The sequence below is a fragment of the Podarcis filfolensis genome (genome assembly GCF_964270895.1).
Source record: "Podarcis filfolensis genome assembly, chromosome: 17".
NCBI classification, from domain to species: Eukaryota; Metazoa; Chordata; class Lepidosauria; order Squamata; family Lacertidae; genus Podarcis; species Podarcis filfolensis.
Window position 1 is genome coordinate 11,337,686 of NC_139621.1, and position 26,225 is coordinate 11,363,910.

Here is a 26,225-nt window from a genome sequence, read left to right on the forward strand (position 1 = left end):
AGATTATGCACTTGCATGACAGACGGTGGGACTCCATCTCTGGCTATTCCTCATCCAGAGGGAATAGGAGGTGCCGATTCCTCTCGAGCTACAATAAACTCAGTGAGGTCATGGGACAGTTTTTTTTTCCTCCCCCTCTCCTCATTCCATCTGCATGATGACACCAAATCCTACTACTACTTTGCTGAATTGAATTTTGAAGGCAAGCCAAAGGAGAACGTTTGCTGGGACTGGGAGCGGCTAGGCACTCTGGCCAAGCTAGGGGGACCAGCTGAAGGGAGGAGGCTCTGTCCACAGTGCAAAGGAACCGAGTCCCTCAATGACAGTGAAGGGAAGGAGTTGTGTCTCAATTTTTTTATATTTTTATTTTTTCGCAGAGGGGGATTTTGTAAAGACATCTTTCTAAGCGCGCAATCGACATAGTAAGTGGGTACAAGACAGCACATAGATGTCGGGAGGTTAGAAGAGAAGAAAGGAAAGGAAAGACAGAGTTGTGTTCAGTTAGAATTATTTTGAATTGTGTGGTTATCAGGTAGAGCAAGCAAGCCTTCTGGTCATAGAAAGTGGAGAGGGAGATAAAGGAGCATGCTGGGCACCAGTTGGTGAAAAAACAAAAATGTGCACAAAATTTGCAAGTAGCTTTAACTGATTGTCTCTCTTTCTTCCTCACTTTCCAGGGATGATGGCCTGTGGAGCTCAGAAGCTGCTGTGTCTTGTAGCTCTCATTGCCCTGTCAACTGGTGAGTCTATCTGGTGGAAGCTAAAATAGGATTTGCCATATTTTTCCTGATGCCTATATGCTAATATAGAAGCTATTGTTCTGTGATAAAAAGGATTTGATACAGAAGATGCACCAAGGGCAAGAGAGGACAGGAGGAGGAGGAGACCAGGCTAGAGTGAAAGGGACATTTGCCCAGGGGCAAAATTGACATGGAGGCTATTCTATACTGACAAAATTTAAGTTCAGAGTCAGGTCAGTTTGTGCATGTGTGTGTGTGTACTTGAGGAGCATGAGCTTTCGTTGACAGAGGCTGGGTGGCCAACTGTCATGGATGCTTTAGTTGCGATTCCAGTGTTGGACTAGATCATAGCTGTCAAGCGTCCCTTATTTGGCGGGACAGTCCCTTATCCCAGCGCCATGTCCCGCTGCTGTCCCTTATTGATGATGTCCCTTAAATAAGCTACTGAATGTAATGGAACCCTTTCTATATCCTACAAATAGTTGCTGTTTTTTGTGTTGAATATATGCTGTATGGTAATTTATGGACCTAATAGGTATCTAAAGCCATTTGCATGCAACAAAATATGCATTTTATGAAAGTAATTGTTGATCCCTTATTTTGGCTGCTGATCCCTTATTTTCGAGGCTGCTGGTCCCTTATTTTCAAATCTGTAAGTTGACAGCTATGGACTAGATGACCCTCAGTGTCCCTTCCAACTCTACAATTCTGTGATTCTAACATTTTATCAGGTGCTGAAATGAAGCAAATGACAACAAACATTTCAGAAGGAAACCTCAGTGGAATCTTCATCTTAATAGCAATAGATCATAATTCCTTCCATCAGGTTAAAGAATCCAGTGATTTGTTCAAGCAACAAAAAATTTGGATCTGTCCTTTTTCTGCAACATCACTTTTCTTCTGTCTGCCTGAATCAACTTATCTGAGGTCCGTCACCTGCGGTCTTTGGTGGACTATAGACTCCTCTCTCTTGATAGAACAAGAAATTAATTTAATTAAGAAAGGAATGCATATCACTTTAAGATTTCACCAAAGAGCTTTCCTTCCAAATTGAAAAAACTTTCATCCAATTTCAGTATCTGATAAAGTGAATTGTAGACTAAGGAAGTGTATGCTTTTAAAAACGAAACAAGCTGGTCTTTTTTTAAAAAAAGCATTTTCTTTTAAATTTTATTTACAACGTGAATGTTCTGCAATGCGATGTTCTGCAATGTTTTCTATGAGAGTCAGCCCCTGCCCCAACTCAGAGCTTTTTAAACATCAGCTCAACCCCAGGGTAAGTTTTGCAAGTATAGATATATAAAAACTTTAAAAGCAGGATCTACAGCATAACACTACAAATTGGCTGCAGGCTATGGCTTATTTCTACGCTATTGACATGCAACCTCAGATATAAAGCCCACTTAGTGTTGTGGGGCCTATTCCTGTGTAACTGTGGCACAAGATTTCAGTGTAGCTTTTAGAATAATTCCCCCTTTGTGGGGAATATTGAGACCTGTTCTGTGAGAGGGCTGGGAACCATGAACACAGAACTTTCAAAATTGTCACTAAACTACAGTTGCCATGATTCTTCAGGGGGAAACGCCATAATAGTTAAACTGGTCTAAAACCAATAGAAGTTTTTAATCTAACTGTATCTAAAGGGTTACCCCATCTCCTTGTTGCCTGTTGCTTTCATCTGCCGTTTGCTGCTATGCATTGCCAGTTTTACAGCTAATGCAGCTGTTTCCTCCTGTCCAGTTCTGCAAAGAACCTTTCCCATCTTTCAACTACCAGGACAATCACTTCCCTTGTCCTTTTGTAGTTTCAAACAAGCAAAGCGTGGTTTTGCAACCTTCCCCTTGGACCAGAGCAGGGCTGGCCCATCCATGAGGCAGACTGAGGCAGTCACCTCGGGCCACGGAATCCAAGGGACAATAACCCCATGGGCACCCTGCCACTGGAGGAGTGGTGGTGGCAGCTTCTAGATTCCAGAAGGTCTCGCGAGATCTCACCAGAAGCCACTGGAGAAGCAACTGCAGTGGTGGCTTCCGATCAGGGGTATACGAAGTGGGGGGCGGAGGGGTCGGGCCACCCTGGGTGCCACTCTGGGATGTGTGTGTGACAAGATGACCCCTGCCTCCCCCAGCTGTAGAGTGGCCGAGGGCGCATGCAGTCAGTATGTGCACCGCATGTGGCGTCTGTACGGGCTTCCACTCTCGCACGGCGTCCATACGGCCACGCATGCGCACTCCATACAGGATGCTGCACATCTGCAGTCTGTATGGACGTCACACGCGAGCGGCAGCCCATACAGAGTGCACATGTGCGGCATCCTGTACGGAGTGCATGGGCTGCTGTGCATGCGCAGTCAGTATGGACATTGCATGTGCACCACTGAGGAGTTGGCCCTGCCCCTCGGTGTCCCGCCCCGGGTGCCGGAGATGGTTCCTTCGCCACCACTTCCAGGTTCTAGCAAGATCTCAATGGAAGCCATTGCTTCTTCTCTGCTGTTGTGGACTGGTTGGACGCTGATGAATGGTGGGAGAAACCAGCTGGGGAACCTCCAGGGGAAGACGGCTCAAAGCCCAGGAGTGATGGTGGGACGACAATGAGTGGTCAGAGGAAGAAGAGGGAGAAGACTGGGAGGGGGAGGTTTCAGAAGGTGACGAGGCAACGGCTTAGTGAGCTGGGAGAGTCTGCTGGGAAAGTGAAATCCAGAATCAGAGGCAAAAACTGAAGCAAGAGGGAGGAGGGAGGCCAAGAGGCAGAGATGAGTCAGGCCAGTGAAGAGTCATGGGTGTCTCACCTTCCTGCTGCAACAAGCTCCCCTCCCTCCCAGTCTCCCAGAACCAGAAGAGGCATGAAGAGAGCAGAGGAAAGTTAGCTTCATGAAGGCGCAGTTTCAGGTTGCTTGGGAAAGGCCCTGGAGAGGAGGGGACCTTCAGTCTCAGCAACTGCTTCATGGGGGCAAGACCTGCCAGAGATGAGCTGCTGTGCCCATTAGGCATGACACTCCTGTGCAGATCCTGTCTTTGCTAATAAAGAGTTAACTCCAACTTGGTCTGTGTGGTTTCCCGCTGGCTCATTCCTGTTAGGCAGCTTCTGCGTTCTCGTGAGATCTCATGGACCCCTCACAAGATCTTGCCAGAACTTGGAAGTCACTGCCACACAACCCCAGTAAGCGAGGACCAGCAGGTGGACAGAGGCGGCAGTGGAGGGGCAAAGGCACCTTTCCGTTGCCTCAGGTGGTGAAATAGGATGGGCCACCCCAACAGCAGAGAGGTTCCAGGATAGCACTGCAGGTCAGTTTCGTCTAGAGGAGGGAGTCCTAGCGGCAACTAGTGTTTAAATATCCATTAATTTACAAATGTACATATCAAGCAGATAGCCTTCCAGCAAGCAGGCAGTCTAAAACAACTGAAGCATCCCTGAAGTTGCTCATTCTATCACCTTATCCCACCTCCCAATGTTAACTTCAGCCAGTGCTTTAAAAAAAACCCACAAAACACGTTCAGGGGTACTCTCATTTTCCTACTCATATTGAAATACTGCTCCTCAATGAGGCCAAACTTAGATGAACAAAATGTTTAGGAGTATGTATACCCCTGCGTCCCCCCCAGAAAAAAGCACTGACCAGCTGGGCAGGTGGCAATGGGTTTTGTTGCATCACCCATATCTTTCTCTTTAACTTCAAAAATTCAAAGCAGCTGTAGGAGGTATTAATTTGAACACAGAAGCATCACCAAGGATGGGAGGGAGTTTAACCCTTTCCTTTGCTCCCCTAACAGTTGTAATATTAGTTGCAGGGACAGATTTTTACTGGGAAAACAGCACAGGGGGAGAAGGTTAACTGCCTTCCAATATGAAATCAACAGGCACACACACAGCTGTTGTTTTATAAATGTTAGGAAATTCAATCACAGATGTCCTTTATCATATGCAGTTTGGCCTTGATATATTCCAGATGTTTGGAATGTTTGCTGTTCATTAATTGGGAGACTCCACAGATTGCCAACATGTATAAAGCTATACAAAATCTAGAGGGGAGAGGGGCATTTTGCATAACAGAGTATTATGGCTGTAACAGTCTAAATTCAGTCAAAGAGTCTTTCAGCAGCTTAAAGATTAACACATTTATTATGGCATAAGCCTGGGTTTGAGTCTACAAAAGTGTATACCATATTACATTTGGTTAGTTTTTAAAGTCCCATTTATGTGGGTAAATAAATTAAAGTTGAATCCTGAAAATGAACAGGCCTTATATGTTTTGAGTTCTCAAGTCTGGTAGGTGGAGAGGTGACATATTCTGCACTGCCCTGGAAGGGTCAAGTCCATGCCTTTGGGAGATGGGGCTTGTGGATCCAGCCCTGTCCTTGGAGGCTCATGCAGCCTCAGTGACTGGGAGTGGCTGGTTCACCAGGTACAGTCTCTCCTGGACAGAAGGGGCTTGGTCACTGTCAGGGCAGGCCTGTCCATGAGCAGACTGAGGCAGGAGAGGACTGTTGTTATGATGGCTATTTATTTTTTATTAGGCTGTCTGGCAGTAGGCTTTTTATTATGTTTTTATCATTGATGTTCTGTAATGTGTTTTTAATATTGTATACCGCCCTGGGATCTTTTGATAAAGGGCAGTATATAAATTGAAACAACAAACAAACAATACGCTGACATAAATATATTTTGCTTTGCTGGACCACCTATTCTGCTGAATATATAGTGTTGTGTTCTGGCTGGACTTGCTTAATCTTTGTAACTGTACGTTTTAGATGGTTTTATATTACTGCATTGTTCTAACCTGGTCTGAGACCTTGCGGTGAAGGGTGGAAAAAGTATAAACTCAGTTTTCATTATTTATTCGTTTTCCTCCCCCCCAACCCCCCCCCCAACAAAAACCACCTGCATGACTCTCTCTCCTGCCTCCCTTTCTTTAACAATGTGGGAACTGCAGTTCCATCTTTGGTGTGGGAGAGAGTAAGGACATTGCTAATTTGTTGCTGCTGCTTTATTTTAACACATGCGAATTACACAAGGGAAACAATCTTTTTCTTTGTCCTAGACTGGTTTCTGCCTGTGGTCATTGCTCAGGATGATCCTACAGGTACGTTTCCTTTAATTCTGCACCAGTGCTTCAATCCTAAACAGATGTAAAAAGGTAAAGGGACCCCTGACCAGGAAGTAAATCTCACTAGACTCAGAACTAATCTATACAGTACTTGTGAGTTATAACATTATATATGTGTTATAAAATGTGACACCAGGGGGCTCTGTACAGCAGCCAATAGAAAACTGCATGGAGAGCTATACAGTGGGGTTTTTTTTAGATCGGAGTAGATTCAGCCTCAGTCTGCATAATCATGTTTAGTGCAGTTATGCAGCTCTGTAATGTGGTGTTTGAATTTGTGTGCTTGTATATGGGAGGCAGAGGACGCGGGTGGCGCTGTGGGTAAAACCTCAGTGCCTAGGACTTGCCGATCGCATGGTCGGCGGTTCGAATCCCTGCGGCGGGGTGCGCTCCCGTCGTTCGGTCCCAGCGCCTGCCAACCTAGCAGTTCGAAAGCACTCCCGGGTGCAAGTAGATAAATAGGGACCGCTTACCAGCGGGAAGGTAAACGGCGTTCCGTGTGCTGCGCTGGCTCGCCAGGTGCAGCTTGTCATGCTGGCCACGTGACCCGGAAGTGTCTGTGGACAGCGCTGGCTCCCGGCCTATAGAGTGAGATGAGCGCACAACCCTAGAGTCTGGCAAGACTGGCCCGTACGGGCAGGGGTACCTTTACCTTATATGGGAGGCACATATTAAAGGTCTATACACACACACACATATATGCATAGGCATGTATCTGAGCATAAATCATGCATTCCCATGTAAAATATGATATTCTGATAATGAAATAGGACAGCATGCATGCTACATGCTGTGAAGCTGCCAGATTCCCTTCATTTTCAAATGCTTGCTCTTTGTATAGTACAAAATATCACTGAAAGTGCAGAGTGCACATTCAAGCAATGCTTACGAAGAACCATAAAGCACAAACAAAGTATAGCTGGCACTGAAGAATGCTCAAAGCGGTTGACGACCGGCTTCCGGATAAGGTCCTGCTTCCAAGAACTTCATCAGATAATAACACTTCAAAAGTGTTTTAAGGCCCTGATTGCAGTTTTCATAACTGGGAGGACTTCAGGGATGACTATCTCTCCAAAGAATTTACTTGATTCCAAGAGGAATCAATACCACTGCAAAGGTCCAAAATTATGGGCAGACAAAGACCTTCCAGAAATGTATACTTTACAAGTGCTATGATATTTGTCAGCTGCTTAGAGCATTCTTCAACGATTTTTGTACTGCATGGTTCTTTGTAATGCTGGAAAGTATGTACACATTGTGCTTGTACTGATATTTTGTCTACTTTATTGTAAACTTCCCTCATTATTATCTTGTTGTTCACAGTCGTGTGTCCTTCAGCATTCTTTTGTGGTTTTGCCAGTTACAATGTGACAAGCAAATATTTTCTGGAGAATTTTAAAATGTGGAACTGAGAATTTGCCCAATAGCAGCAGTGTGTGGGTTGTGGGTGGGTGTGTAAGTAAAAACAGCCACATCATCACCCTCTCACCTCTGGGCCTGACCTGTCCTCAGATCCACTAGCAGAATAGCCTGATGGATTGGATTTGAAATTGTTTTTATATATCAACTTTTTTTAATTTTTTATTGTTTATGTTTTACTGTAAAACTGCTTCAAGATGTTTCATAGGAAATGATTCATAAAGAGAAACAAACAACTGTGTGCATAGCTGTGCACCAAACAACTGATGGCTGCAAACCTGTTGTCTCTTTTTTTCAGATGCACCTGATATACCGGGTGATGTGGGTGAGTTGAGTTCTTCTTGTTGCACATCCACCTCTAGTGCCGAGGCCTATTCGCACATGCTGCTTTCTATGATTATGCCTAAGATTTTGTTGATTTTTTAGTGTGCAGCTTAATGAAGAAGACAAACCTCTGTTTGCAAACACAGGTATCATACAAGTACAGTGGTACCTCGGGTTACATACGCTTCCGGTTACAGACTTCGCTAACCCAGAAATATTACCTCAGGTTAAGAACTTTGCTTCAGGATGAGAACAGAAATCGTGCTCCGGTGGCACGGCGGCAGTGGGAGGCCCCATTAACTAAAGTGGTGCTTCAGGTTAAGAACAGTTTCAGGTTAAGAACGGACCTCCGGAATGCATTAAGTACGTAACCAGAGGTACCACTGTACAGTGGTACCTCAGAAGTCAAATGGAAGTTGTTCTGGAAGTCTGTTCAACTTCCAAAACATTCAGAAACCAATTCACCGCTTGTGATTGGCTGCAGGAAGCTCCTGCAGCCAATCAGAAGCCACGGAAGCCCCACCGGACGTTCGGGTTCCAAAGAACATCTGCAAACCAGAACACTTCCAGGTTTGCAGTGTTTGGGAGCCGAAATGTCCGAGTACCAAGGCTTTCGGGATCCAAGGTGCATCACCAGGTCTGCCAAGTGAACACTTGGTGGGAGTCCCAGGTTTGCTGCCGCATAATGTGTGGAATGCTCTTCAGTATATATATATATGCACATCCACACTATAACATTCCTTCTCCTTTCAGCAGATGCAACTGACCCTGCAGCAGGAGCGGCAGATGTGCCAGGTCAGTTCCCATTCTGGTGCACGCAATGCCTTGTCAGCCTTCAGTGTTGGCTCTTTGCTGCTACGAGTTAGAAGATTGCTTTACAAGGCCTGGGGCTGGGGTTGCAGTTTGCAGCTGAGCACCCTACCTGCTTCTCTTTCCCCGATCTGCTCTGGTGAAGAAAGGGTTTGAGAGCACACTTAAGAGGGGAGGAGGGAGGGAGGGAGTGGGCAAGTGGATGAGTGCCTACCAACATTTTCTCCCGATGTCTAGCAACAAAGTTTGCATCACGGGCTCCAGCAAATGCTATGCTGGCAGCAGTTCAGTAAGGATCTAACTGGAAATTAAAAACAATACTTATTTGGGGTTTATTTATAAGGCAAGCAACCTAGTTGCATAGGCTTCCTGACCCACAGTTTGGGAAATGCATCTCCACCCCCATTATTCAGCCCATACACGGAGGTCCAGCGCCGATGACCTTCTGGCAGTTCCCTCCCTGCGAGAAATGAGGTTACAGGGAACCAGGCAGAGGGCCTTCTCGGTAGTGGCGCCCACCCTGTGGAACACCCTCCCATAAGATGACAAGGAAATAAACAACTATCTGACTTTTAGAAGACATCAACCCTGTTTAAGGCAGTTTTTTATGTTTGATGTTTTATTGTGTTTTTAATATTCTGTTGGAAGCTGCCCAGAGTGGCTGAATATATTATTATTATTATTGTTGTTATTAGTTTCTATTAATTGCGTTTAAACCCTTTCCCTTTTCCTTCCAGGTGACACTGCCCCATCAACAGCACCTGGTAAGTTCAATTTTGTTCTCTATCCATTTCTTCTCCTGTTTGCTCTCCCCTGTTCAACCAATGGCCTGACTCACACCTTGCATAAAACCATAATTTAAAACAAAATGGGGTTAATGCAGATGATTGGCTTGCTGGTGCACATTGCTCAAAAGGTTTTCATGACGCTTCTCTCTCCCCACACCCCTCCACTGTGCCTTGCATTATCCAAACCTGGGCTTGTAGTTTATTTCCTCCAGATAAACCAGAAATAAACCCATATTTGTTCTGGGCTTAGTTCTCATGGTTTGTTTGGAAGGAACAAACCATGTGCCTGAGTTCAGACCACATGACGAGCCAGATACTTATTATTTGATCTGTGGTTTGGTGGCAGAGGAGGAGCATTGCAGAAACTTTTGAGCAGGTTCAAGCGAATGTTTTAATCACATAGCTTCCAAAAGTTACAGCAAACAAGTCCTCATCCATTGGCAGTAAAGTGAAGATGAAAAAGGGTTCCAAACGACTTTTTAAAAAAGGTATTTGGTTTCCTTATAAAAATGATGATGTTCGAGCACGGAGGCGTTTGAGAACCAAGGTTCCACTGTAGTTGCTTTTGAAATTTGTGGGTCAACATTGTGCTGGGTGTATCAGTGCCAAGAAATGCACTCATCTGCTGTGAATTTCATGAGGTGCTTTCTGGTTCCTGTATTAGCAGAAAGAATCCACACAGTTCCACATCTGCATATTACATATTGGCTATTTTGATCCATAGCCATGTTCAGGTATTTGTCTGAGCACACACAAGCTCAAAGTGTGGGCAGCTGCAGGGATATGTGTGCAAGCCCCACCTCCTACCCCATGTGTCTGGTCCGGTGTACGTTGGCCCCAGATTTCCTGTGCTAAGCAAGGAAGGGGCTTTTTGGTTTGTTCATTTTATTCACGTAGGCTGGGGATTGAGTGGGCAGGACTGAGTCATGTGCAGATACTGACCCCATCCACATTGTGGACTTTTACCTCAATTAGAGTCGCAGAGATTAATAATGTGCATGATTCAAACGCTGTTTCCCCTATAAACTCATGAAAAAAAAAGTATAGCCCACTTAAAACACACACATCAAAGTGGCTTGCAAAAGTATAGTATAAAAACAATAAACCTGAATCCACAAAATGTATTAGCCAAAGCTTAAGGGTTAAGGGCAGTGCTATTTTTCTAGAAAAAGAGGTGTTGGAACTCACCATGAACACCTCCCTTACCTCTTAGAATGGCAATGGCACCTACCTGAGAACTGCCGAATCTGAGTTCCTATGAGTTCCCCCTGAAAAAGCCCTGGTTAAGGGTGCTAATGGAAACCACTCTTGTGAAGCAATGGGTTAATCAAGTGCAAGGGTAGCTACCGATACATCTGGAGATGGCTTGGTGGCGGCAGGAATTTTAAAGATGCTCAGATTTTGTGCTTGATGGGACGCACCACTCCAGCATTGAATTGGTGCAAATTTGACTAGCCTTCACTATCTCCCAATAAACCCACAAGACAGAGAGACTGCAAGTTGTGTACATTTAAGTCCATGGCCACCACTGTATGCAGGGGCGAACGAAGGCTAACCAACACCCAGGGCGGGGGAAACTGCTGGCTGCACACGCGTTGCTCCGCTACGTATGACGCATGTGTGGTGTCGCTACATACGACACATGCATGGCGTTGCTACGTAGAGTGCATGTGCAGCATTGCTACGTATAGCGCATGCATTGTACGTAGCGGTTTGCCACCGGCGCCACCCAAGCGGTGGTGGGATCCTCTGCTTGCAGCTGCAGCGGTGGGATACTCCGCTTGCGGCTGTAGCGGCGATGGAGGGATCCTACCACCGTCCGTACGGCGCTTGGGCGGCGCCGGTGGCAAACTGCTATGTACAGCACATGTGCAGCGTCGCTACGTACAGCACATGTGCGAAACACTGCGCATGCGTTGTACATAGCAGTTTGCTGCCGGTGCCGCTTGAACACCATACAGACAGTGGCAGGATCCTCTGCTCACAGCTGCAGCCGTGAACGGAGGATCCTCCACATGCAGCTGTGGCGGCGCGATGGTTGTTTGCGCCGCCGCGCCTGGGGGCAGTGGGGTGAGCACCCTATGGGGTGCCTTCTTGTCACACACATACCCAGACATGGCACCCGGGGTGCACCGTCCCCCCTTGTGACGCCACTGACTGTATCTTTTGGGAATACATTCCACTTTAACTTTTCATTTTGTGCAGAGGTACTTCTTTGTGTCTGTCCAAAAACAATACAAAACAAAAAAAAATTTTTCCTTCCAGTAGCACCTTAAAGACCAACTAAGTTAGTTCTCGGTATGAGCTTTCGTGTGCATGCACACTTCTTCAGATACACATTTCGTGCATGCACACGAAAGCTCATACCAAGAACTAACTTAGTTGGTCTTTAAGGTGCTACTGGAAGGGAAAAAAAAATTTTGTTTTGACTATGGCAGACCAACACGGCTACCTATCTGTAACCAAAACAATACAATTTGTGACATGTGGTGCCCAGAACTCTACTCAAGTATTCCAAATGTATCTGCGCCATAAATTAATATAAATGCATTATGATCATGACAGTTTCATTTTTGATCCCTTTCAATCCATAGCATGGAATTTGATTTCCTCACTTGATGTTTTCATGGACTTACCCACTACAACCTCAGGATCCTGTTCCTAGTCAGACATTGCCAGTTCAGAAGGTCTTCCCACTTACTTTCCAGCTGGCTTTCATAGGAGTTTGTTCCAGATGGAATATACCGCCAAAGTCTGCACAACACAGATCTGCATTGATTTTACCCCCCCCCCCCGAGCATTCTAAGTTGCTTGTGAAATAGTTTCTGTGGGTGGAGTACTTTGCACAAAATTCAGCATGAGAATAGGATGGCATGGTGTGAGCAGGATGAAATTTCAGTCTGCAAGGGGAAACGGTAGAAAAGTTACTGCAAACCAGTGCCATTAAAGGAAATATCTCACTTGGTCTCTTGGCAGTTTCAATGAACCACCATCCAGTTGATGTAGCCACACCGATGGCATTAACTTGAACATGTCCCTCTTTGTTTGCTCCCAGAATGCCGTGAAGAGCAATTTCCTTGTACACGGTTGTACTCTGTTCATAAGCCGGTGAAGCAATGCATCAGTTACTTGTGTGTTACCAGGTAAGAGAGGAGACACTCTGGTAGAAGCTAAGGAGGTTTAGGAATTCTCTGCTAAGATGCCCCATATTCTATGATTCTACAAGATAATACAGATAGTTTCGGCAGGCGTCTTTGGATACGATTTCTTACAATGATCTGTGAAAAGTAATTATTATTAATTTAATTTGTTAGTTGCCTAACACAGGGCAATCTCTAGGTGACTTGTAACCAATTTTTAAAACATTTGAAAATGGTTAAACACCACAACCGCCAACATTTAAACGACCAGGAGTCATTTAAAGGGGCAGCTGGTATACCATGGCAGAAAGACAAAAGGATGAATGCCACAAGTGGCACAGGAAGCTGCGAACTATCACTGGAATTTCCCGCCCCCACCAGATACTAACCCACCCCATTTTTAGCACAGTTTAAAGCAGGAACTGGCCATCTATTTTCATCCATTTTCTGCAGCCACAACAGCTGGAGACTTGCTTTTTTGTCCAAATGAAAGTTTCACTTGATCATATTTCTCAGCAGTTACCCAGGGCACAGGGCCATTATCTGTATTCCAGAGAATGCTGGCTGAAGCTGATGGTAGTTTTGAGTAATCTAGATAACACCAGACTCTCTAGAAGGCAGATTTGGAACAAGGAAGCAAAGGGCAGGGCAGGGAATTCATGCTCCTCCCCTTTCCCCCAGCAACTGCTTTTCTTTTCTAAATCACAGCCCCCACATCTGCTTTTCCTGTAAAACAAATCAAATGAAATACTGTGAAAATCCCTGAAACAAGAAGTAATCGACTAGAAATATTATCTTGAGGAAATAAACTAAATAATAAGAAAAAGCAAAAAGCTTAAGGAAAAAATTAGAAAAACCTAAAATTGAACAAAGCCTTTATGGGATGTCGGCTACAAACCTTGTTTCACTGAACTATTCAGTTTCCTCAGAAGGAAATAGAAAAGTCATAAACTTTAAATGACCAAAATTTAAAAAAAGGGTAGACCCCCCCAAAAAAATTCTGAAGTATTATAATCCTAGCTCAGCCTCGGTAAAACATAGTAAACGGCAGCTAGAAAAGAGGTCGAGGAAGTTAGAGGTGAAGTTAAACCTTTGCATAAACAAATTGGTGAACAACAAGCCTACCTCTCGATGGTGGAATTGAAAAATCGTGAGAATAACCTCAGATTAAGAGCAATCCCAGAAATTGAACAAGAAGATTTAATTGGATTTTTGACAACAGAATTTTCAAAATTCTGGGGCATTAAGGAAGAAACTGACTTTAAAATAGTGTCAGCTTTTCGGCTGGGAAGATTGGTAAGGAAGGACAGACCCAGAGATTGTTTGATAATTTTGAGATCAAGGGAAGAGAGAGACAAAATATTAGGCCTACATTTCGCAAATACATTGGTGATACAAGATAAAAGGGTGGAAATTTACCGAGACATCCCAAAACAGTTATTGGACTTGAGAACCACTTATTCAGAACTGGCAAGACTGCTGAGAATCAACACAATTCGTTATAGGTGGGAGTTTCCACAAGGGTTATCATTTACTTACAAGCAGAAGAAGGTAAAGATAAAAACACCAGAGGATTTACAAAAGTTCCTGCACGATCACGGTGAAGATCTCCAAAAAGAAGCAGCAGCACTTTGTCCTCTACCACAAGCTGGGATTCCGCCTGGAGGCGGAGCAGGCCCTACACCCTCGGGACCAGAAGATACACCACTCTAGGTGTAACAAAACAGTACAGGATGTCTCTGCAGCTACTTAGTTGGAATATAAATGGCGGAAATTCTCCGGAAAAAAGAAGGAAAATATTTCACATATTGAAGAAAGAACAATTGGACATTATTTGTTTACAAGAAACCCATGTGACCAGGCTTCACAGAAAAGTCTTAGTTAACAAAAGACTAGGCCAAGAATTTATTTCATCAGACAAGGTTAAGAAAAGAGGCGTGGTGATATATGCCAAGGAGAGCCTGGCACCAAAATTTGTATTTAAAGATGAGCAAGGAAGAATCTTGGCGATTGAAATCCAGACACAAGGAGAAAAAATTTTGATATTAGGAATATATGCGCCAAATGACGGGAAATCAGAATTTTTTAAGAAGCTGCATGAGACCATGTTGGACTATATGGACTACAACAACATCATAATGATGGGAGACATGAATGGAGTGGTATCTACACATATGGATAAGTCTCAAAATCAAAACTTAACATCAGATGGCAGACTGCCTAAAACTTTCTTTGAACTGATTGACAATTTGGATCTGATTGATATATGGAGGACAAAAGACCCCCTAGGTAAAGAAGGAACTTTCTTCTCTGAGGCCCACCTGTCATGGACAAGGATCGACCAAATCTGGACATCTAGAGGGCTGGCACCCAAGACTAGAAAGGTGGAAATCTGCCCAAAAACATGCTCCGACCACAATGCTTTGAAACTAGAACTTAGACTTACCCAAACCGGTTCCTTCAGATGGAGAATGAATGACACCTTATTAAGAGATCAAGAGATTGTGAAAAAGGCCCAAAAAACGTTAAAGGACTATTTTGAAATCAACCTGAACACTACAGTTGAAAAAAGAATGATCTGGGACGCAAGTAAAGCCGTTATGAGAGGGTTTCTGATACAACAAAATACAATCAAGAAAAAGCTCTGGAATGGAAAGAAGGATAAAATATTGGAGAAAATATATCAAGGTGAGAAGAAACTGAGAACCAATCCCAAGTCAAAGGAAGTGCTGAGAGAAATCAAATTCCATCAAGCACAATACTCTAAACTGATAAATCAAGAGATCGAATGGAAAATCAAACAGATGAAGCAAAGATCGTTTGAATCAGCAAACAAATGTGGAAAGCTGCTAGCTTGGCAGCTGAAAAAAAGACAAAAGTTAAATACAGTGACAAATCTAGAGATTGAAGGAAGAATGGTTCAGAAACCAGAAGAAATCAGGAAGTGCTTCCACAGATACTTCAAAGAACTTTATGCACAAGGGCCTCAGAAAGAGTTGGAGATAGATCAATTTTTAAGGATAAATGGACTACCAAAAATAACCCAAGATAAAAGATCAATCTTGAATTGTAAAATAACTCAACAGGAAATTGAAGGTGCCATTCAGAATATGCAACTTGGCAAATCTCCAGGCCCGGATGGGCTTACCTCCAAATACTACAAGACTTTGAAGGACTACTTGACACAGCCTTTGATGGAGGTATGCAACCAGATCATGGAGGGGAAGAGGGCACCGGAAACGTGGAAAGAAGCATTCATCACATTGATACCCAAGCTAGAATCTGAAAAGACCCAGCTTAAGAACTACCGTCCCATCTCACTCCTGAATGTGGATTACAAAATATTTGCAGACATTTTAGCAAGCAGACTTAAAAAGGTCTTAAATGAAGTAATTCACAAGGACCAAGCTGGCTTTCTCCCTGGTAGACATTTATATGGAAATACCAGAAACATCATTGACATTTTGGAACTATTGCAAACCAATAGGAACACAAGGGCGGTTTTAATCTTCATTGATGCGGAGAAAGCATTTGATAATATATCTTGGAAGTTTATGAAGAAAAATTTGGAAGGGATGGGAGTGGGACGGGGGTTTGAAAATGGAATAGAAGCAATCTATTCAGAACAGAAAGCTAAATTAATAGTGAACAATGTGGTGACGGAGGAATTTAAAATTGAAAAAGGGACACGACAAGGGTGCCCTCTATCCCCTCTTTTATTCATTTCAGTCCTGGAGGTGCTATTGAACATGATTAGGGAGGACCGGTTGGTACAAGGGATAGAGGTCGGAGTGAAACAATATAAACTGAAAGCTTTTGCAGATGACTTAGTTTTGACATTACAGGAGCCAGAACCCAGTACAAAAAGAGTTTTAGAACTTATTCATGAGTTTGGTCGGGTTGCAGGATTTAAGTTGAACAAACAAAAGACTAAGGTTTTGGCCAAAAACTTGACATCTACAGAAACAGAGGGGTTTCAGAGAGAAACAGAATTAAATGTGGTTAAAAAGGTGAAATACCTAGGGATCTATTTGTCTTCCAAAAATTTGAACTTATTTAAAGACAATTATGAAAAATGTTGGTCGGAAATTAAGAAGGACTTAGAAATTTGGTCAAGATTGAAACTTTCCTTGTTGGGTCGAATAGCAGCTATAAAGATGAATGTATTGCCGAAAATGTTATTTTTGTTTCAGACCCTACAGATCGTGGACAGAGTGGAATGTTTTGGAAAATGGCAGAAGGATATATCTGGGTTTGTCTGGCAGGGCAAAAAGCCTCGAATAAAGTTTAAAATACTAACTGACTCGAAAGAAAGAGGAGGGTTTGCCCTGCCGGACTTGAGGTTATATTATGAATCTGCAGCCTTCTGCTGGTTGAAAGATTGGTTTTTGTTAGAAAACACTGATGTCCTGGATCTGGAAGGGTTTGATAATGCTTTTGGTTGGCATGCATATCTATGGTACGACAAGGTTAAGGTTCATAAACTGTTCAAAAATCATATTGTCAGAAAATCAATTTTTGCAGTCTGGATGAAATATAAGGACTTATTAGAGAGTAAAACCCCGAGGTGGCTATCACCAGTGGAGGCCAAGGCTCGAAAAAGACCCAATATGGAGGCCTATTGGCCGAAATATTGGGAAATAATCGAAAAAATTGGAGACAACTGGAAACTGCAGAGTAAGGATAAACTAAAAAATAAGGTGCGAGATTGGTTACACTATGCTCAAATTCAAGAGGTTTTTAAATTGGATAAAAAAGTTGGTTTCCAAGTGGAAAAATCGAAATTGGAGACAGAATTGTTAGAACCAAAAACTAAGGTATTATCGAGAATGTACAACTTGCTGCTTAAGTGGAATACACAGGATGAGACAGTTAAATCTGCCATGATAAAATGGGCACAGGATGTCGGACATAACATTATGTTTGAAGACTGGGAAAGGTTATGGAACAACGGGATAAAATTCACGGCATGTAGTGCCCTGAAAGAAAATATTATGAAAATGTTATACCGGTGGTACATGACCCCAGTCAAGCTAGCTAAGATATATCACCTGTCTGATAACAAATGTTGGAAATGTAAGGAGGCAGAAGGGACATTTTTTCATCTCTGGTGGACCTGCCCAAAAGTGAAGGCCTTCTGGGAAATGATTTACAATGAACTGAAAAAGGTATTTAAGTATACCTTTCCCAAGAAACCAGAGGCCTTCCTGCTGGGCATGGTAGACCAGAAAGTGTCAAAGAAAGATAGAACTTTGTTTATGTATGCTACCACAGCAGCAAGAATACTCATCGCAAAGAATTGGAAGACACAAGATTTACCCACGTTGGAGGAATGGCAGACGCAGTTGATGGACTATATGGAACTAGCTGAAATGACCGGCAGAATCCGAGATTTGGATGAAGAATCAGTCGAGGCGGATTGGAAAAAATTTAAAGACTATTTGCAAAAATACTATAAGCTGTATGAACTTTAAGACAGTGCATGTTTTTGGAAAGGTTACGCTTTAGCAAATATGATTAAGCAAATGGTAAAATTAATGACAAATGAGAAAAGAAGTCAATGTGAATCAAACATTTTATGTTTGTTTTAAAAGGTAACAAAGTTAAGATACAATATACTGAATATGGGTACATAATAATGGAAAGTTCCAACAAGGTTTGAAATAAGGTAACAAATTGCTGATATTGCTACTACAAAGAACGCAGATCTGGAAGGTGTGGGGAAGTCCAATGGTTTTCTTTTTTGTTAAAAAAATCAAAAATTGTTTCTTGTATTTGGGTTTTTCTGTATTGTATTGAATTGTCAAAATTATGAAAAGAAACGTAATAAAAATTATTTAAAAAAAAAAAAACATAGTAAAACAGGCTTGTGTAGGTTCTGTAACATACATTTGTGTGTAATGTGTAGTTCGGCCTTTTGCCCCTCTGCTAGCAATGATTTAGCCACAGTTATTTATTGGTATCCATTTTTGGTGCACCAGGATTTATGTTCCTTCTGTTTGCCTTCTCCCCACCCCTCCACCCCTGTTTCTGGTGACAGTGTCCGTCGGACATACATGATAAACAAGGAAATCTGCTCTCGCATTGTCTGCAAAGAGGATGAAGCCATGCAGGGTGAGTAAAGATGTCCATAGGGATGTGCCCCATAAACAAGGAAGAAATAAAGTTGCTCAATTTCTCTTAGAGGAAGAAGATGGCCTATATCATAGGGGTATGTCCTTGTGTGAATGGCCAACATTCAGAGGCAGGCAACATAATCCAAGAAGGGTGCTGGCAAATGGGGAAAGGTACAAAAATGGTGAAGGGCTTAATGACAAAAGCAATAGTGGAGAAGACTGAAGACCCAGAGATGTTCTGTCTTGAATATAAGACATTTGTGGTTGGAAAAATACATCGCAAAATTCAGATAAATTCAAGTTTCAAAGAATGGCTGTTTCAGTTCTCATATTGTTCCTGAAAGTGCAGATTCAATAGATTGGCCTTTAAGTGCAAGCTGAATTGAATTTCTTTCCCACCCCTACTCCCAAGAAAGTGTCTTGAAATCAGCACCAGCATCCCTCTGATCCTCTACTTGGCATATATGGAAGCTAGTTGTCCTTTCTCAGTGGCCACAATTTGAAGAGTCTGAATGGGGGCCAGTCTACTTCACAATGCCGCTGGTGCTCCCCCCCTTTAAGTAAAACTGCTTCAGGAGGAGAAAATAGGGAGAGAGGGGTGTCAGACTCTTTCCCCACAACCCTTTCCCTCTCACAGATGTGCTGTTAACCACTAACTATAACGTACACCCACGTGTGCATACGGCCAGGTTGTAAATTATGTGGCATGGTTAACCCACTCTTGAGCTCCTTCTCTCTCTTGTCTGTCTCTAGAGGAGATCTGCCGCCAGATGGCTGGCCTGCCACCACGCCGCCTCCGCCGCTCGGGTCGCCCTCGAGGACCACCCTGCCGGCGGGCTCAGCGCCAACGACAGAATGCTGTTGATGCTCAGTGACCAACAAACTGCAGGCATGATAAAAAGGAGGAGGAGATGAAATCACGGCGAACCCAGACAGTCTACAACCCAGCATAAGTTTGCCTTCTTCCCCCAACTTCCTGCCTTGGGAGGTGCTCCAGGCCAGGGACTTTCCGTGCCCACATGTCACAGGTGGCAGCTGATGTCACCTTTGAAATGTGATACTAAGACCCTCGTATGCTCATGCTTTTGTGTTACTCTTGCCCCAAGCTGCTTATAAAAGCTCTGTTCACACCTGCCTTAATATATACAGATGTGTATACTCAGCCTGTGGGGCAGTAGAATAATGTGCATCCTGCCCCAGAGCTTGGTGTCCCCTGAGCTGTGTGTACCTAGGACTGAAGTTAGCTCTCCTTGGGAGGTTGGAGGCACAACATGCCAACATCCAGGAGTTGCTCGACTTGATTTCTGCATTGCTTTTGCAGTGGGAAGGAAGCTTCAGTCATTGGCACACACCACTTAAAGTTAAACCCCTGTAAAGAAAAATTGGTTATTAGCTCTCTCAGCCACCAGTGTTCCATAATGGAAATGAGACTAAGCCAGTGTAGGGCTGAGAGATTTGATTGCACATGCACATGACAGAGCTGCAGTGGAAGAGCAGGCGGGGAAATAAATTCTAGTCTATCTGCATGGCACTGATGGGTGGGCCCCCAAGCACCATGGATGCACCCATCCTTAGCTTGGTTCTAAGTATGGTTACATCACTGCAGAACATCAACAGCACCACCTCAGTGTCTCCACTTCGCTGCCTCTTTTTTCCACTCGTAGTGTACAACTTGGGTCCTGGGTGGTGGTTGCTCCTCAAAACAATTGACTAATGATCACCACACAACAACTTTGGTGGAAGAGACAAGAGGAGGGGGAGGGAAGGAGACACGGTGGCTCAAATCTGGCCATAGTAGAGTCACTGCAGGGACCACATTGCAAGGTCATGCACAAGCCCGTATTAGTGAAACCTTAAGCCAAGGTGTCAGAGAAGTATGAGCTTTTCAGTAGTACTGGATAGTTGCAGTGCCTGCTTATATTAACCATGGGCTGTCATTGCTGACACAGTGTAGCTGGAAACGGAGAGTTGATTGCATGAGAGTTGAAGGTGGCATCATTGCCCATGGTGTATGTGCTCGTTTTGTTTGCCCATTGTTGCCTTTGGCCAAAACTACAAGAGAGATAATTTGGGGGCAGCAACAGTGAGTCTACACACCATGAATAATGATGCCTTTACCAAAGAGATATTGAGACTCTCTTATCCTGAGTCCATCTACTCTGGTTGGCAGCAGTTACATGGGACCTTCTGCTGGTGACGGATGTGCTCTATCACTGAACTGTGTAGCCCCTCTCTCAGCTTTTGAGATATTTGAAAAAGCAATTCTCGTCTCCAGCTACCGTATGTCCCAAAGGGAAGCTGTTAATTTACTTCTGTGGTACCTTTGCTAGAGCCCTTCATCTCCTGCATATAGTAAACATGTCCACATGTTCTGGTTCCTATTTTTTTTAAAGAGAAATTGCATAGCAACCTTTGAACATTATTTAACTTAACTCTTTTTACTTAATAATTCAGGCACCTGCCCCATGCTTTACAGCTTCTCCTCTTCACTGCCCTTTATAAGTCCTTATTGCAACATGGATCAAAATGATCCAGGCTGCCATCTGGTGCTAGTCCATATGCTGAAGTGAATTCCTTTAGCAACACTGATGCCAACAGAACAATGGTATAAATATTTCTTGCTGGCTTTGTAATTACATAACACATTTGTGATCCACTGCTGTCCATCAAACTGAACGCAACAGGCAAGGCACTTGGTTGAAGTCTTAGGTAAAGGAATGTAAAAGTATGTCTAGATCAGCGAATGGCGGACAGGATATCTGATGTCCAAGTGGCTAGGGGCACAATCCACCATGGTGTTTTCTACTGACAAGCCCCAGTAAGACAGTGAATGGGAACTGTGCTGGCGCACAACTGTCAGGCCTGACTCCAGATTTTGGGGGGGTCTTTGACAGTTTGCTGGGCCTTCCTTACACTGCTGCAATAATTCTGGAGTGTTGTTTTTTAATTTGTCCAGTTCAGAAATAGAGGGGTAGGGGAAAATACTGTTCTGTTGAAAGAAAAGTAGGTGTGGCAGAGGGAAACCAGCAGCAACATTCTTGCCCCATGGAAATATGGCACAGATAAAACAGTGAGAGAAGTGTTTCCAATAGGTAATTCTGACATGGGGTAGGCACCAGGAATTGCCATTTTTGATGCAGTCACTGGTCTGACATGTGCCAGAGTTATGTATCTTACTCATCACCTAATTGCTCAGTCCATACCTTCACCATCTTCCACAAGGGAATGAGCTGCAAACTTGGCATATGGCATGACAAAAAGTTAGTTATTCATGCCGGTTACCGTTTGTGTAGATTGTGTGAACTGAAGCTCCCATATATTTGCAGGGAAGAAATCCCCTGTTGAAAAGGGGTATTATTAAGGAGTTTGACAAGTTCACATGTTACTTGATCTCTCTCAGCGCTTAATGGAATGTGTGATTGGTTTTTGCTGACATGTATTCTTTATGTTGTCATCGGGCGACAGGAAAGCTCTGTGTGTTGTGGTTCATTTTACGCATGCAAACCATCGCTAGAAGCTGTAGCCAGTGAAAGATCAACATTTATATGTGAAACAGCCAAGGAGCAAGTAGTAGGGGAAGTGAGCTGAAAATAATGCCAATATATTGTACATCTGGGAAAATATACATCAGGAGGCTTAGCTTGGTCAGAATCGAGTATACACTTCCCGTTACATTACTTTTGGTAAATGAGCCACCATAGCCACTAGAGGGCTGTGAAAATTTGTGTCCTGGGCTTTTAAGACTCATCTACCCATGTACTATCTGAAACCAAAGGGGCACATTGCTTGCCAGATGTGAATTCCCCCCCCCAGCTCTCTTACCCCCCACTAAATGGTGGGTAACCTGCAGCCCTCGTGATGTTGTTGGATCAGCTCCTGTCAGGCAAAGCCAAAATGGCCAATGATCAGGATTGGTGCTAGACTTTGGGGAATCCTTGGCATGGTGCTATTCAAGGGCCGTGCCAGTTAGGGCTGGGCTGGGCAGTTGCTGCTGCTGCTGCTTTCACAATGGCAGCACCATTCACTGTTCTCCACCAGATCCTTGGATATGCTTCACTGGTGCTTTTGAATGGGAGCTGAGCTCAGCTTCCATCTGTGATGGCCAACCGCCATCTTAACTCGCCCAAAATGCAACGCCCTAGTCCACAGATCTGTGAAACCAATTCACTTAATGGAGCTGTGGGTTGGGGCCTCCTAGTTCAGGTAACCTAAAATGGCAGGTGACCATGGCAGATGGGAGCGGAGCATGGCTCCTACTCAAAACGCCACCATTGCCTGCTATTGCAAAGCCTCTGGGAAGCCATCAAAGAGGGTGGGGAGTGAGGGCATGACTGAGCTGGGCATGTGAGGGGCCCATTCAAGCCCTTAAGGCATTCAGCCAGTGTCGGATCTGGCCAACTGCTTGTGCCAGGCCTGCTAATAGTCAGGGATATTGAGAGCTGTAGTCCAGAAATCTCTGGAAGACCACAGTCTCCTCAGCCCTGCTGTAGATACTATATGGTACACAAATTCTTCAGTAGAGTTGGTGACTTTGTTTTTAACTGGCCCTTGTCTTAAGCCTCTAGCAGTGGCTGAATGGGCAGAAATTAAGTTGGTGAAATTTTCCCCACCACTTTATATCTGTCTCTGTAAAAAGGCACAGTAAAAAGAAAGAAGTACGATTTGTCTTTATAGAGAATAACTGCCTGATTTTTATTTTTTTTAAGGGATGGCCTTACTGTGGGACTTTGGTACGCATCAGTTGTTAGAAGGCACATATATAATAGATCTAAATCTGTTCTGAATACCAAATGCAAATGTAAACATATATGAATGTATTCCATAGTTATTGTACAACATATAAATATATAAAACACGTTCACAAATTTTGAAAGAATGCAAATTATTTCTTATGCTGCTTCACTGCTGTATTTTATGCGGGGTCAAGGAGTGGAATTTCTAGGGAAAAAAGCACTGCATAAACAGAATTTATATTTTATGGAATGCATACACAATTCAAACATATTAAAAGACAACTTGTTTTCCTATTGATCCTTGTACCTGTGCATGTTATGGCTTCTGTCTTTATTTTATATAGATATCAGCTGGGTCTGCTAAACAACTCTACTTTCTTAGCAGAAACAACAATGCAGTCACACACGTTGGCCAACGTGGCAACCACAGTGTGGAGCCACAGCCTAGACACAAGTCTTCCTCCCCAATGGCTGTATGTCACCCTTTCTTCCCAGTGACTTGTTCACACTTTGTATTAGTATATACTTTGTCCACCTCGAGGGGCCTTTATAGTGTAAATGTGAGGTACACATTTTTTAGAATAAACAGAATAAATGATCCTTAAATAGGTATTTTTCATTATAAGATAAATTGATTTCCTGTAGCTCTGTTATGGATTGCTGGGACCTATCCCTGACAAATTATCCTGTTCCTCCCAGTTTTTGTCCTTTGGTTGTGACAAGCACTTGCAAAGTGTTTAGCAGATTGGAGTGTTTTTTCTTGCCTCCAGAGTGTTCTAATCAGCTCTTAATGGCCACAGCTAGAGGAGAGTGTTGCTAATTCCACTCAAAATCTCAGTGGCTTGGATCAAGACTGTGGACCACCACCACCCCTGCCACACTCTCTGTGTTCTGAAACCAGCATTTTTTTTGTCTTGCACAAGGTTTATGCAGCAAAGTAAGCCTATCATCTTAAGGGATTTCTGCCTTGATTGTCTGCCACAAGATAGCAGATCTGATCCATCCTAGGGTACAATAATATAATCCACTGAGAAGTTCTCCTGCACAAGCCTCACCTAAATAATTGAGAACTGTAGAAGAGTTCTGTAGTGTTAAATTCCAAAGGAGGAGATGTATGAGATCCATACAGAACTGCTTTACACCAAGTCAGATTTAGGGCCAGTCTACACAAAAGAGTTATTCCTGCTGCTTGAGATCCTTCATTTGTAATTGTCAGTGATAGGACCTAGGACCAGGGACCTCTGTTATGCAACAATGTGTACCTCTGATCTATGGCCCCTACATGGGAATCTAAAAATCACGCTGCTCTGGTTGCAAGTGAATGATTCCTCATTGAATCTTGATTGTTTCCCCTGCATTTCTCTTACACCAAATAGTGATGCAGCAATCTGCATCTGGGTGAGCACATGGTTTTAGCCATCTGCTGGTGAAGATGAACAGGACGATTGCTGCAGACAGCATCCTGCCCAAACCACATCCTCCTCACCACCTGTGCAGCAAGAACGTGTGACCTTCGGCTGCTCCTGCTCGGCCAGCCTCAGTGGGTGAACCTCATCAAAGGGCCCAACATGCTTATAGTGACTAATAAACACCACAATTTGACAACACAAATCTCTGTGCTTGGGAGGGCTGAGAGGAAAGGAAGTGACTAGGGAGGTGGGGCAGCCCCCCCTACATTTTTTCTGTCCCCCCTAATTTCCCCCACAAACAAATAAATAGGAAAATATTTGTTTAAAGATCCTTTAGTCATGCATGCATTCTCAGAGGCTGAGCAAGCTGTTATTTGCTTGCAGCTTCTTCCAAGAAGCAGGAGAGGGAGGGAGAAGGTAAAAGCTGCTGGGAGCCTGCTAAGTCTCACAAATGGCAACTTGAGCTCAGGGCTCAGGTTAACCCTTTCATGCACGCCAGTCAGTAATTTCATCTGACAATAGAAGTATCCAAGAATGGGAATCTTGCCCCATTCTTAGCAACGCAGTGCTAATGAAGACTGTACTGCACCTACACACTCTCTTTCCCACCCTCTTTCTCCCTACTGAGCTGTTCCTTGTTGATTGGAACAGGATAGGAGCTCATTTCGCAGCTCAACAGCTCATGGGTCACTTTAAACCAGGCAGGGCTTACCCTGCTCTGAAGTGGAGACTTACCCAATGCACAGTGGTAACGATGGCGGTAAGCCTTGGGCAGCGCTGACCCTACTACTTGGCAAAGTGAGGGAGCTGCCTCAGGTGGCAAATGCTGAAGGGTTGCAGGAAATGTTGGCGGACAGAGCAGCTCTGCCTTACAAAAGCTTGCATGCAGCCTTCTGGTGTGATGGAGGATGCTGCTGAATCACCAATGTTGAAGAAGGATTCAGCAGTTTCTGGTACGCAAAAGTGGGAGGGGTCTCATCTTGTCCTTTGCTTCAGGCAGCAAAATGTTTTGGGCCAGCTCTGGCCTTGGGTAATGGCCCTTGGTATGAAAAATGGTCCCTGTTTGCAAGTGTTGCAAACAGGCTAAATTGAGTGGTTGGAACAGACTGAGATGTACCATGACTACAACTGGAGGATTCTGAAGCAGGTGATGAAAGGAAAGTGTGGATTGAACTACCAAATACAAAATACATCTAGCGTTCAAGTTGCTCGTGCACAGAAATGTATGGATGTCGCTTTAAAGAACACAAAGGTGGAAATGTGGAGGAAATAAGACCCCTGCTTTTGTAAAGGGCTTTGCACCAAATTTTATACATAGTCATACTAATGTATATTTTATATCTCTGCCTGTTGCAGAGAGCACATTGCCCACCCCATCCTTTTGATTGCAAATTGTTTTAACTGATTTTAATGTATTTTTTTCTAAATACTTTTGGACTGGCTGGCTTGCTTGTTTTTATTCTGCTGGTGGTTTTGCCATGTCATTGTTTTAATTTGGGACATTATATATTTTCTCCTTCTTTTACTTGGCAATTGCAGGATTTGCTTTGGAGCCAAAACAGTGGGACAATAGCTTTGAAAAAGAAAAAGGGGGAAAGTATAGATTTATACCAGAGTACACAAAGTGATAATTAGCCCACAA

General features: G+C 43.7%; 1 protein-coding gene and 1 long non-coding RNA gene across 7 annotated transcripts in view; one reads left to right on the forward strand and one right to left on the reverse strand.

Moving 5' to 3' along the window:
* On the forward strand, positions 1–23,470 carry MFAP5 (microfibril associated protein 5). Of its 6 annotated transcripts, none has more exons than XM_083594003.1 (9): positions 1–329; positions 676–740; positions 5,779–5,820; positions 7,562–7,588; positions 8,341–8,382; positions 9,135–9,161; positions 12,241–12,328; positions 18,366–18,439; positions 19,195–23,470. In XM_083594003.1, exons 1-9 carry the CDS (start codon positions 16–18, stop codon positions 19,314–19,316), a joined length of 801 nt encoding a protein of 266 aa, XP_083450129.1. In that variant the 5' UTR covers positions 1–15; the 3' UTR covers positions 19,317–23,470. The 6 variants fall into 6 exon arrangements, with proteins under 6 accessions (XP_083450129.1, XP_083450130.1, XP_083450131.1 ...); XM_083594004.1 differs by having other exon boundaries at positions 8,344–8,382; XM_083594007.1 differs by having other exon boundaries at positions 200–422; positions 678–740.
* Positions 11,670–26,225, reverse strand: part of LOC310753033 — a 31,557-nt gene continuing 17,001 nt past the window's right edge. The window contains exons 6-7 of the long non-coding RNA XR_014543088.1: positions 19,115–26,156; positions 11,670–12,085 (exon numbers count right to left, since the gene is read on the reverse strand). This is a non-coding gene — a long non-coding RNA (uncharacterized lncRNA). The remainder of the gene's footprint in view (positions 12,086–19,114; positions 26,157–26,225) is intronic.